This window comes from Phyllostomus hastatus, unplaced genomic scaffold, assembly GCF_019186645.2.
Source record: "Phyllostomus hastatus isolate PE091 unplaced genomic scaffold, TTU_PhHast_1.1 phas_contig_402, whole genome shotgun sequence".
Classification (NCBI taxonomy): Eukaryota; Metazoa; Chordata; class Mammalia; order Chiroptera; family Phyllostomidae; genus Phyllostomus; species Phyllostomus hastatus.
Genome location: NW_025333873.1, coordinates 4,796,068 through 4,809,944, shown reverse-complemented (window position 1 = coordinate 4,809,944; position 13,877 = coordinate 4,796,068). Strand labels below are relative to the sequence as shown.

At 52.1% G+C, this 13,877-nt stretch overlaps 1 protein-coding gene across 4 annotated transcripts in view; it reads left to right on the top strand.

Annotated features, from left to right (window-relative positions):
• Positions 1-13,877, top strand: part of EFR3B (EFR3 homolog B) — a 75,973-nt gene that overhangs the window by 34,563 nt on the left and 27,533 nt on the right. For all 4 annotated transcript variants that reach the window (XM_045844527.1, XM_045844526.1, XM_045844525.1 and 1 more), the window contains exon 4: positions 7,057-7,207. In XM_045844527.1, the coding sequence (XP_045700483.1) occupies positions 7,057-7,207 (151 nt within the window). The remainder of the gene's footprint in view (positions 1-7,056; positions 7,208-13,877) is intronic.

The following is a 13,877-nucleotide window of genomic DNA, read 5'->3' as shown; positions in this document are numbered from 1 at the left end:
TCTGCCAAGCTCCCCGGTGCCCGGAGCCCCGGGGGGTGGAGATGCCCGCACCAGCAAGGATGGGCTGCCCCCCGGGGAGCCCGGCCCCAGAGCTGACCTGGTGGGGCTCCCGAAAGGCACACATTCTCCAGAAGGACCTTGAACCTGGTTAGAAGACAGGGTTGACGCTTCAGAGATACCACAGATTCCTACTAGATGAGGGGGTTCATCCTTCCCTCCACGGGCTGAGGTCAGCCACTAATTTGGGGGCCCCTAAAACCCAGCCGGTCCAGCCCAGGAGTGAGGCTGACCACACGCATTCCAGTGGCCCAGAAGTTCTTTGTCAAGACCACTGCTCTGTGAGTGGTTCTCGGGCAAGGGCTGGCCTCGCTAAAGCTGCCCCCTCTCTCCTGCCTGCTGGGCCTCGTCTCCAGCCCCGGATCTGTCTTTCCTCTCCGGCTAAGGCTGCTTCCCAGATTTCGTCTGCCTGCTTCTCCCCCCGAGGCTCCCCTGGTTCCTGGGGCCAGTCCTTACTGAGCACAGGGTATTCAAGGAGAACCAGCTACCCCTTCTGGAGTTCAACTCAAGGTACTTCTTGCCTCATTCCTACACACCAGAGCCTCTATGTGTTTTCCTCAGTTGTTATAACTCACCTGCCCTGACCCTTGACTCTGAGTTCCCGTTGTGATGACCCGCCAAGTGTCCTCTCCAGAGCTTGCTTGCTGCCCATGAACCCCAGTCCACCCCGGATTCCTTGGGTCCCGCCCTCCTCACCTGCTGGGAAGCCTTGCTAGTGTATTCAGGGCCCTGGATTGTCACCTGCTGCTGTGGTTTGTAACGGCCCTTGCCTTGTCCCTTGGGCCCCTGAAATGGGCTAGCCCTCAGCACTGCCTTCCTGTTCCGTTCTGCTCCAAGTACCCGGTCCGCCAGTTCGGTTTCCCAGACCCGTTGCTACCATGGACGCCTTCCTGGACGCAAAGCCCAGATCGGACCTCTGCGGAGACCCGCCTGTCTGAGCCTGGCCCCCTCCGACAGGTGTCAACCCTGAGAAGCCCGTGCTCTATTTCCCGTGAGACTGCAGGACATCCCTGGAAGCTTATGGGACGGAAGGACCAAGGCAGCAAGCCCTGGGCTCGGGAGTTCTGAGGTTCCATTGACTTCTTCTAATCTCAGATACTTTGAAAAGTTCAAGTTCATAATAATTACAACCCTTCCATCCTCAGAACTGGAATCATGGATGGGGAATGAAGGGCAGTGTGTCCACAGAACTAGGCCTTAATCTTCTTTGCTTTTCAGTTTCGCGTCTACCATAATTTTGACTTTCCCCTCAAAATTTCCACTCCTGGTCAGTAGCTTATTTTTTTTCTTGCAAAAGATCATTTTTTTTCTTATCAGGATTTTCTGGGAACTTTTTACAGAAAAAGGAAAAAAACTATCTAAGATTTGGGGTTTGAGAGGCCTTCTAGTTTCTTCTCTTGCCAAACCCCACCCTACCCCTTCCTTTCCCCCATCTAAACTGTAAAATAATGGCGAAACCTCCATACAGAAGGATGCTGGGATGATTCATCAGTGACGCGAATTCATGCCACCTGCCATGTTTGGTTACCAGAAGGTGTCCAGGTCTGTCTGCAGGGAAGGTCTGTCCCCTTTGGAAGGGCCCCAGGCCTGTAAGACTCAGTCTGCCTCACTGGCCCGCGCGGCGGACATGCAGCATGCTGGGACTGGCTGCGCACAAGGCGCCGCAGGTTTCCTGGGCTGTGACTGTGATGGCCCCTGAAGGTCAAAGCTGGAACGAGAAGGGCGAGGCTATCGTGAGCTAGGAATGGCCCGCCACGGATCAGGGAGGGATGGCAACATTGTTCACTGAAGGGGCTCAAAGACCGAGTGCTGCCTTTGTGTGTAAAAGATGCTCTGTGCCCAGAGACGACGATTTCATGGCATGGAATAATATTTCAGTCTTGTAATATTCAATAATAACTTAACCATTGTTGAAAGTTCACATCGATAAAAGAAATAAACATTTTGTAAGTGTGGACAGGAAAATTTCAGGGTAGAGAGGCTGTTTCTTATAGTTTCTCCATGTAGAAGTTAGCTCAAGGTTACCTAAGAGATGGTTTCTGTGTCTCGGAATAAGAATTTAGAAGATGCCATGACTGCTGGTTACTTTATATGCTAGGACTTGCAAAGCTGACTCACGTGCAAGACAGTTTTGACACATGATAAATGACACTGAGTTATTGTGGAGCCTCATGTGGTGGGCAGTGCCATTCCTATCAAAATACCGGTGACATTCTTCTCAGAGCTAGAACAGATATCCTAAGATTTATATGGAACCACAGAAGACCCCGAATAGCCAAGGCAATCTTGAGAAAGAAGAACAAAGTTGGAGGTATCATGCTCCTTGGTCTCAAGCTATACTACAAAGCTATAGTAATCAAAACAGTATGGTACTGGCCCAAAACAGACACATAGATCAATGGACTAGAACACAACTCAGAAAAAACCCTTGCTTTTATGGTCAACTAATTTATGATAAAGGAAGTAAAACTATACACTGGAGTAATGAAGTTCTCTTCAACAAGTGGTGTTGGAAAAACTGGACCACTCTCATAACCCATCCACAAAAGTAAACTCGAAATGCCTTAAAGACTTCATTGTAGGCCCTGAAACCATAAAACTCCTAGAAGAAAATAGGAAGTAAACTATCTGACATCAGTCTGAGTAATATATTTTTGTTAGTATCTCCTTGAGTAAGGGAAACAAAAGAAAAAATAAATAATTGGGACTATATCAAACTAAAAACCTGCACAGCAAACGAAACCTTCAACAAAACAAAAAGGCAACCTACTGAATGACAGGATATATTTGCAAATGATATATTATGATAAGGGGTTGATATCTAAAATATATATAAGAAACTCATATGACTCAATAACAAAAAACAAATAATTCAATTAAAAAAAATGGGCAGAGGACATGACAAGACAGTTCTCCAAGGAAGACATATGATGGCCAACACACATATGAAAAGATGCTCAGCATCACTAATCATCAGGAAAATGCAAATCAAAACCACAATGAAATACCACCTCACAACAGAATGGCTGTTATCAAAAGGCCAACAAATAATGTGTTGGCGAAAATGTGGAGAAAAGGGAACCCTCATGAACTGTTGGTGGGACTGCAAACTGGTGCAGCCCCTATGGAAAACAGTATGGAGATTCCGCAAATAACTAAAAATAGATATACCATATGACCCAGCAATTCCACTACTGGGTATTTATCCAAATAATTTGAAAACATACATGCACCTCCCTTTGTTCATTGCAGCATTATTTACAACAGCCAAGATATAGAACCAATCTACTTGTCCATGGATAGATGCGCGGATAAAGAAGATGTGTAGCACACGCACACACAGGAATATTATGCAGCAATAAAAAATGAAATCTTGCCATTTGTGACAACAAGGATGGATCTAGAGGATATTATGCTATATGCTGAGTGAAATAAGTCAGGCATAAAAAGACAAATACCATATGGTTTCACTTATATGTGGAATCAAAAACAAAACGAAACAAAACAAATGAACAAAATAAAAATAGAGACAAAAGATGGTTACCAGAAGAGAGGGGGTGGGAGTATGGGTAAAACGGGGAAGGGAAATATAGTCAATAATATTGTGATAAGTTTACACAGTGACAGGTGATTACTCAAATTAGTTGGGTGATCAATCATACTATAAAATGTAAAAATGTACCCTGGCTGGTGTAGCTCAGTGGATTGAGTGCAGGCCTGCGAATCAGAGGGTTGCTGGTTCAATTCCCAGTCTAGGGCACATACCTGGGTTGTGGGCCAGGTCCCCAGTGGGGGGCACATCAGAAGCAACCACACATTGATGTTTCCATCCCTTTCTTTCTCCCTCCCTTCCCCTCTCTCTAAAAATAATAAAATATTTTAAAAATGTTGAATTATTGCATTATACACTTGAATAATAATATTGAATATTTACTACTAATAAAATATTTTTAAAATGTCGAATTACTGCATTATACACTTGAAACTAACATAACCAATATAAGATTATATACCAACTATTTAAATTTAATTTAAAAAGTAATTTGACCAAAAAAATAAAAAATAATAGAAATAACACAGGAGACAGCCCTGACTGGTGTGGCTCAGTTGGTTGGAGGTCATTTTGCAAATGGAAAGGTCGCCAGTTTGATTCCCAGTCAGGGCACATGCCTGGGTTGCAGGTTTGGTCCCCATTCGGGCACGTGCAAGAGGCGACTGATCGATGTTTGTCTGCCTCTCTTTCTCCCTCCCTTCCCCTCTCTTGAGAATTAATAAAGGAAAAAAACACTTTAAGAAGACAAAGACTAGCCAATCAGGGATTTTTCAATAGTTGCCTGACGTTCGCAGGTGGATTTGATTTGGACTGCAACAGAAAGAACAAATCTTTGAGTCCAGCCTTTCGAATACATACAGCATCTGGACCTGACTCTAAAGTGACGGGTGGCTTTAACGCCTTAAAAGCCTGTGGTGAGCGCTCTACCATAATCGTAAGAGGGGTCTTTTGCTACTTGTTTTTGACTTAGGGGTATTAACCAGACCCTTCGCACCTCAGTTAGGTTTGGGAGTTCTCCGTTCACTTGGCCTCCTCTGCGTTTTCTCTGTATGGGGAAGTACTTCTCTTTGCCACATGGTTTGGCTCGACAGGTAGGAGCTCACCCCCCTGTGATGGGCACCCAAGCCCACACCCTGAGTCCATGAAGGCTTGTGGAGCGCTCCGCTCTGGCAGGAGAGAATCGTTTCAACTCTCACCTCTTCTCTTCCCTATGACGTCGGTCACTTGGTTTGCTGCGGATTGCTCAGGACTCACCTCTGTGCGCACCATCCAGCTCCTGACCCGATGGTCAGGTACTCGTGAGATTCAGGGCATAAAGAGACTCAGAAACACCGCGGCTCCAGCAATACGCAAGTGGTTTTTCTCTCCCTCATGTAATAGTCCACGCTGGGTCTGTGGGCTCCGCACCATGAGGCCATCCGGGGGCTTTCATCTCTGGGTGTCCAGTTGTCACTACTTCGCAACCGGCAGGAGGAGGGACAGTGAGGACATGGAGGACAATCCTGTCTTTTTAGCAAGTGATGCTGACACTGGTCCACCCACTCCCCCTCACTTCCGTGGCAGCGTGTCGGTCCGGTGGCCTCGCCCAGCAGCGAGAGAGACTGGGAAAGGCCCCTCGTGAGCAGCCGCAAACTCAGCTAAAACTCTAGATGACTATGGGAAGGAGGGGAAAGGGATTCCAGGGGTGACCTCTAGCATTCCGCCCTAGAAACCTAACTTCATAAAGAAAATTATAAAGCTTGAAACCAAAATAATTTCTGGCGCACTTGCAGCAGCCTCTTCATTAGAAGTTAAAAGCTAGCCTCCTTACAAAGATGAATGTCTACCTCGTTTTCTCCGCAATGCAAACCCTTTGGAAGCCGGGGAGTGTCTTTCACCCACTTCCTCCCCTGAGCAGGCACCCGCTTCGCCACTCTCATGGGGCGAATGTTGGGGTGAGCTTCCACGTGCCCTCCTGGCTCTCAGTGGGTGTTGGATTCCTGGCATGTTTTCTTGGGATGCAAGAGCGGCATTGAGGAAGACAACGACCACCGGGGTAACTGGAGGTTGTCCCGTGAAGGCTGGATTGGGAAGGACTGGTGCGTTCAGCACGGAGAACAGAAGAACAAGAAGAATGAGACTGTTTGTTTCAAGTGGCCGAAGGGCTGGCAGGTAGGAGGAGGTGCAGCCCTCTTTCTCGCTGCTCCTGAAAGTCGAATTGTGATGAATGGGTATAGAAGCTGTTAGGATTTGCTTGAAATAATAAAGAAGGGGGGATTTTTTTGAGCATGATTATTGACTTTGGAGAGCAGGGAAGGGAGGAAGAGAGAGAGAGAGAGAAATGTTGATGTGAGAGAGAAACATCGATCCATTGCTTCTTGTACGCGCCCTATTGGGGAACAAACCCGCAACCTCACCGGGACTCACACCGTGACCGGGAATCAAACTCACAACCTTTCGATTTACAGAATGATGTTCCAGCCTACTGAGCCACACCAGCCAGGACTAAAGAGGGTTTAATTTGGTTGTCAAAAAGCAGGATGGGCTGACTTAACTGGTAAGCTATTCACTGTCGGCTGTTGCACATTCCTAGCGCTGAAGGTATTCACTCAGGTTTTAGACATTAGAAGAATCGATTAGCTAGGGGGTTAGCATTGACACAGACCACCTTCCTTTAGGGTGACAAGCACTTGAATTCTATGTCTCTCTTATCCTCCCCGAGATAAAGATGCTCCCTAGGTAAGGTCAGGATCACCCAAACATGGTAATGCCATCAACCATATTGTTGGCGTTGATCGTCGTAGAACTTCTGAGATCTCCAAATACAAAACCTGCAAACTTTATGTTGCTTAACCTTTGCAGTTGGCTGGTTCAGGCCCATCACAGATTCTTCATACACTCTGCTCACGAAGTTCTCCACTGCCTCCCACCCTGACCAATCTGTTCCCTGCTCTGGAGCCCCCGTGGGATGCCATACTGATGTTCTCGCAGCATTTCTTATTTTCCCTGTGGAGGAGGTAGCTCTGTGCTTACCTCATCACCAGCCTCTAGGCTCTTTAACTTGCAGGACTTCTTCGTCCTCACACCCCCGGCACTGCCTAGGTCAGAGCTTTTCCTCAGTGCGTGCTCAACACCCACTTCTTGACCGGGGCCAAGTGACTCCTGTCTCACTGGCTTTGGGGACAGAGTTTGCTCTTCTGGGCACCAGTCCTTGTGCTTGTATTTCCTCATGAAATGGGACCTTCGTCTGTTCTCACGGTCGTCAGCGGTGAAGTGCGGGGCCGGAGGAGCTGGCCATGAGGTGCTCTGCCAGCTCCGGTCCTCCATGCTGGGCTGCGCTCGACAGAATGGCATCTGGCCATCGACAGCTCGTAGACAGGCCCCCTTTCCCGGACGCTGCCTGGAAGTCACTGCCCCGTCACGTGGCACGAGCGCGGCTGAGTGACACGTGGGTGCTGTCTCCCCAGGTCCGTGTGCATCGCCATGGAGGCGCTGGACCAGCTGCTCATGGCCTGCCACTGCCAGAGCATCAACCTGTTCGTGGAGAGCTTCCTCAAGATGGTGGCCAAGCTGCTGGAGTCGGAGAAGCCCAACCTGCAGATCCTCGGCACCAACTCGGTGAGCAGCCGCGCGAGGGCCGGGGGGCCAGGGGCGGGGCCTCTGGGCCAGCGTTCGGATCCATTCCTGTTTGGTTTCCGACCCTGAGTGCAACTCAGCGCTTGTCCTAGTGCCCCCTTTAGTGTGACTAAGGGTGCATGTAGTTTTTATTTGAATGTAAATATTTGATTCCTATATTATAATTTATATAACTATATCATAGGTAAAATACATTTTAAAAATAAATTTCACCATATTAAAGCGCATGATTCAGGGTTCTCCTATATTCACAACCACCACTGTTATCCAAGGTAATCAATATTTATCTTTAGACTGACGATCTTCGAACTGTTTTTAGCAGCATATTTTCCCCTTAAATAATTTTAAGTGGGGCCCTAAGAGAGAGAAAAACAGGTGGGAAGGGATGGAAGGGGGCGCCTGGTGCCCTCATGGCCCGGCCCCTTGCTCCACGGGGCCTGCTTTGAAACCTAACCGGGGTCGTGCCCCGTGCAGAACTGGAATACACTGCCATCCGCAGGCCAGAGGTGCCAGTAAGTGCAAAGATCACCGGGAAGTGGCAATGCAGGCTCCTGACTTAGCTCTGCCCGAACCTGGCCAGGTGAGCAGGAGTGCGGTATCTTGCACGGGCCTCAGTCCTCTCGTGGGTTCCACGGGCGGAGCGAACTGTCCAGGCTCTAGAATGCCGGTCTCGAAGCCGTGACTGCTGCCGGGAGGTGAGGGTTTGAGGGGGCTGAGCCATCAGATGTGCCCAGGACTCCCGGCGTCACACGGCCGTCCCTACCTACTCAAGTACCGAGTGCTGCAGAGTCGAGAACTTCCGCGATTTCTCGCCCTTCCCCTTAGCTCCCCTTCAGGGCGTATTTTCAGCTCGGTCTGCAGGCAGCTTGGCGTTAACAGCTCTGATAGGCAGCTCTTTTACAGAGATCACCCCCACAACAAAACGTTTAAGGGTTCCCCCCTTAGCATTCCCCTGCTGACTTTTCTGAATTTCCATGGCACGGGTCACAGCTGCTTTTCTGTTCTGCATGAGCTGATGCCACCAGAAAGCAGTCTCCCGACTTTCCTTTCTAAGACCGAAGTCACAACTGAAGTCACAACCGACGCCCTTCTCTTTCCTCCCTCTTGGGCTGCCTTTGACAAATTACAAGTACAGGAGCCGAGGGTGGAGTCTTTTGTCAGGTTGCCCTGGCAACAGCTCCAGATGCTGTTTTACTTGTCCTGTTTCAGATAACTATGGTCTAGAAGACAACATCTGAATGGAAAATAAACCAGACATCTAGAGGGCGTGTCCCCACGGCGGGGGTGGCGGGGGTGGGACACAGAAGCAGGTGGCCACCCGCTCTTGCTTTCCCCACGGCAAATCCTAGCCCTGGGTGGGCGTCTTGTTAACTATAGGCTTGACAGTGCCGGGCCCTGCAAATTGCTAGATCCCCATCACAGGGAATCATTGCATCAGCAAGGCAGCGAGTTTGACTAATGATCTGGACTACGGACTGTGAGGGTTACGTGAGGACAAGGGAATATAAGTACGTCAAGTCAAACGCTTGCGGCAGACTCCGAGTCCAGCTTCGGAGGCAGCCGTTGCTAGCGACGTCTCTCGTCTGGGTGCTCTTCCCAGCTCTCCAGGCTGGAAGCTTCTTGGACCTGCCCGAGGACATTCTTTCGCTCCTCATCATTTCAGAACTGCCAGCATGCGAGTGCTTGATGGAATCTCAGAGAGTCGAGCCTAGGCGTTTCACCTGGTTCTCCTGGGGGACTGGAGGCAGCAGGGCGGAGGCTGCTGCAGGGGGAGGAACAGGAAGACCCTGTGTGGAAGCGTGCAACGTTTCTTTCGGATAAAGCGTTTTCCTGCCAGGAAGTTGAAAGGAAACAAGGAAAGAGGGGGAAAAAGAAAGAAAGACAGAAAGAAAAGGAAAAGAAAAGGAGAGCTTACCTACCACCCCCACTGTGCTGGATTTTTCCACCCGGAAACGGGGGCCCGAGGAGGCCCAACAGCGCATCTGTGCCCCACAGCGGGGGTGCTGGCGTCAGAGGCGACTCCTGGGCATGTGTCAGCCTGTGGTGGTGTTCTCGCCTCACTGGGCCGTGCCCAGGGTGGGGCCCTGTCCCTCCAGCCCAGCCCTGGCACCCGCCTCCCTGTGGTCACGTTCACCCTGAGCCACCTCGGCCTCCTGGAGCTTCTCCCCCAGTCCTGGTGTTGCTGCCTGGACCCGCTCGGAACAAATTTCCTCCCCTGCAGAGTGTCTTTGGAAGCCCATCCCCCTTCAAGGCCCCCCACCTGGCCCATGACCGAGTGTCCTGGGGAGCTTTGGGGACCTGTAGGTTCCCAGGTCTCAGCCATGCCTGCTAGGCAGCGTCTCTGGAGGGGGCACCTGGGAGTTTGGGTTTCGTTTCCCTGGTGGCACTAGCAGCAGATTTGGGGACCACTGACTCATTGCAGTCTTACCCGTGTGCAGGGTTCCCTTCTCCATCCTTTCTTTCTTGCCCCCTTCCCTCCCTCCCTCCCTTCCCTCCTTCCTTCCCTCCCTCCCTTCCCTCTATTCCTTCCCTCCCTTCCTCCCTCCCTTCCTTCCCTCCCTTCCTCCCTCCCTCCCTCCCTCCCTTCCTTCCTTCCCTCCTTCCTTCCCTTCTTCCCTCCCTCCCTCCCTCCTTCCCTCCCTCCTTCCCTCCCTCCTTCCCTCCCTTCCTTCCTTCCTTCCTTTCTTCTTTTCTTCCTTCCTTCCTTCCTTTTCTTTCCTTTTCTTTCCTTCTCTTGTCCTATATCCATTGTCTCTCCATGTCTCCACCCTTTTCCTTTCTCTGGTTCCTTCCCTGAGTTCAAACATAAGTTCAAGTATCTTCCAGTATAAAAATAAATAAACAAGAAAAAAGTCAAAATGTTATGTCCTACATAGCCACAGAATACCTTTAGCTCACCTAACCAAACTATCATTCCCTGATTTAAAAAAATATTTAGTCCCAATGCAAATTTTCCCAATAGTCCCCACATTGTCTTTTCATTGCTCTCTTCCCAGTCAGGATTCAATACGGATCATGCATTTACTTTGTTTTCTGTGTCTCTTACATCTCTCAGTCCCAGCCCCTCTCCTGGCCTCCCTAGTTTCTCACAACATTGACCTGTGGAAGAGACCGGGTCATTTGCTTTGTAGCGGCCCCACATTCCAGGTTTGTCTGTTACTTCCTTGCGGTGTCATTTGTTTTGTCCCCTGTCTCCTGTACTTCCTGCAAAGTGGAATTAGCTCTGATGGCTTGGTTGGATCCAGCTCAAGGCTTTTGCCACATTACTTCATGGGGACGCTGGGTATGACACTGAGCATCACAACAAGAACGCCCGTGTCTGGTGTCCCGCTTTCACAGATGCTAAGTGTGGTCCTGGGTTAGGAGGGTGACTTGGGATCGCTCTGTTGGAGAAGCACGTTTTTGTCCTTGCAGCCTGGAATCTGTGCAACCGCGCAAATAACCACCACCACCCCACCCCACCCCCACTCGCGGTGACATCTCTCTCTGTCGATTGCACCTCCTTCGTACTGGCTCTTCCCACCTGGCTCATTTTTCTTGGTTTCCGTGGCTGGCTGGGTAATGGTGCCTCAAGGGTGTGCACGTTCTAATCCCTGGAATCTGTGAATATTACCTTCTACAATAAAAAGGACTTTGTAGGTGTGATCGAGCGAAGGATCCCGAGACGGGGAGATTATCCTGGATGGTCCAGGTGGGCCCGACACAGTGACAAAGATCTTTGTAAGAGGGGCCAGAGGATCGGAGGCAGACAGGGGACGTGGCGGTGGAATCCGAGGGGTGGAGGGAGAGAGCGTGGAAGGTGCTCGCTCGCCTGCTGCCCTGGAGGGTGGAGGAAGGGACTGTGGGCCCGAGGGCGTCGGTGGCCGCTGGGAGCTAGGAAAGTGAAGAACACCGATGCTCCCAGGAGCCCCCGGAAGGCGCACCCCGCAGACGCGTGTAGGGCTCCTGATCTCAGAACCGTAAGATGATGAACTGGTGCTGCTTTCAGCCACAGGACTGTGGTCATTCGTTGCAGCAGCAACAGGAAACCGATGCAGTTCCTCTCGGTGGTTCTCTTCCTCTCTGTGCCCCTGAAGGGTCTGTGGTCCCCGAGGTTGGTTCCATCCTCTTCGCACGCGTACATGCCACCCACGGACAGTCTCGTCCTCTCTTGTGTTTTAAACTGTCATCTAGAAAGTGGAAATGCTACCACCTCCGACCCCGGTGCAGAAATCAGCCCTGCTGGGGACCAGCGGGCCTCCTAGAATTGCTTAGGGAAGCGAAAATGCGGTTCCGTGCCTCCTGATGTAGGTAAACACGGCAAAGAGGCCTGCAGCCCCGGACAGGGGAGGGTCGGCGTTCTCCCTCTGCCCGGCATTTGAAACCGTGGTTCTGTTGTTGACAGCGGGGAGCTGCGAGGCTCAGAACGCCTGTCTGTGGGAGGAAGGGCCTGGGGCGGCTCAGCCAGCGCCAAAGCGAGGTTGGCCAGCTCAGCTTCAGCGTCCCAGGCCCGGGGAGAGCTGGCTTTGCAGTGTCAATATCTGGAACTTCTCTCTCTGTTGACCCAGGCCCTTGGTCCCTCTCACTGTTCACACCATTGTGGCTCCTTCCCGCCTGCACCAGAGCGCTGGCCACCCGCCCCAGCAAGCTGGGCACCCTTTGGGGCCTATGAAGGGCCGCAACTTTGATCTTGAAAGGGTGGCCCTGGCCGTGCTCATGGCCTTTGAAGTGTCACGTGTTCGGGATTTTCAGTTCGTTGCTATGGAGACCTTTCATATCATGGTAACATCTATTTTTTTTTTAAAAGGAAACCAACTTTATTATTTCACAAGCTCATCGTTTAGGCAAGTAGCCATTTATAAAAGCCACTTGTAAGGTGTGAACGGCAATGGTAGGGGTGAAACAGACAGATAGTTCCTGCTTGTCAAAAAATAGTGAGCGGTGCACTGGTAAGCAGGCCGGTGAAGACTCATGGAGTGTTGACCACAAGCCAGAAACGCCCTGGTTTGGTGGGGGGCGGGGTGTGCAGCTGGGGGGGTAGGCTGCAGCTGTTAACTGGGAGGGGCTGGCCACACCGAGTCTACAAGGCAGCCGCTGCTCTCAGGAGCCCCGTGGTACAGATGGGAGACTGAGGCCCAGGGAGCCCGGGTCCCTGGACCCAGGTCAGCCTCCTAATAGGTGGAGGCGCCGGGATTTGGAAGTGAGGTCATAACCCTGACCCTGTGCCGCCTGTCTCGGGGAGTGAAACCTTTACCCACTGCAACAGCTTCCAGTCTCCGCCCCAGCTGCACACGCTTCCCCAGTGGCGTCCTTCCCCAGCGGGGGTGGCCCCTGGGCCAGAGCTCCCCCGAGAAGCACCCCGGTCTCACCCTCTGAGCCATGACCGCCAGCGTTGCTGTTTGGCCCCCTCCTGGCAGCCCCTGGAAGACGCGGGAACAGCTTTGGGTGGGCTCTTTAGGGGCATCCCCCACGGGGTCCCCGCAGGCCAAGGCCATCGGGGCTGGTGCGTCTGTCCGGTCCCTCCTTCAGGCTCGGAGAAGGGAAGCTCCTCCTGCCAGGCCGTCAAACCCAGGGTTTCCGAGGATGCTCGGAGGCCCTCGTACCAAAAAGGCGCCTATTTTATTAGCTCACACGGTGCCGCCCACACTGTAACAAACGGGGCACACACCCTCTGAGTGGCACCAAGTGCAAGCTCATTACCAGGCTCCGTAGCAGAACGAGAGTCCTGGTGGGCGTGGGAACGGGCTGGTCCACAGCCTGAGCCCCGAGGCCGCAGCCTCCCAGGCAGCGCTGGGCCCCAGAGACAGAGGAGTCAGGGCGGGGCCGTCCTTCCAGCCCTTGGTTCAAGCCCACAGCCCTCCGGTTCAAAGGAGGTGGTCGTCTCTCCGGCCTTGGCCTTGACTGACCTCCACTACCAAGGACGAGCTTCCCTGCGTTTTCCCAACAAACTGCTCAAGCTTTCTCCCTCCCGGCCGCCTCAGGGCATTCCCACATCTACTGGCTGAGCTTAAAAAGGCAAAGGGCCCCCCACGCCTGTCACACCCCTTGTGGCTGTCACTGAACTTTCCAATTTTAAAATCGATTGGAATCTCAGTTCTACCCTTACAGCGGGTGGGGGGTGGGAGGCGGGGATAGGGTTGGTCATAGCAGCCCGGACAGAACAGACAGTGGCCCAAGCCCATGCCACCAGGCCACGCCCCCTGACCAGCCACAGTCCTGCTCATGGCTCCACCGCACTGTGAGGAAAGTCAGAGCTGAAAGTGAAAGGGGGTGTGAGGGCACACAGCACAGAAACGGGGTGAATTCGGAGCAGCATCAGGGTGTGGGGAGGGGGCTGGAGAGGAAGAGAGGAGGCCAGGCTGCCCACCAGCGATCCTCTGCTGTCTCTCAAAAGTGGGCGTCGGACCACTGGACCGGCCACCAGCATTTCCCAGGACTTTGCTAAGAGGTGAATGCCTAGCCCTTGTCCCAGGCGGGCCCAGCTTGTCCAGCTGGTGGCAGGAACGTGAGCGCTTCCCAAGCCCCCTTGGCTCTGCTGGGCCGTAGTGTCTGGAGAGCAGCGTCCTCGCTCCCCCACCCTCCTCACTCCCCCAGCCCCCTTCATAAGAGTAAGCAAAGGTCACCCCTGGTCACTCCCCCATCCTCTGCTCGTCGTTCCCTGACAACATCCACT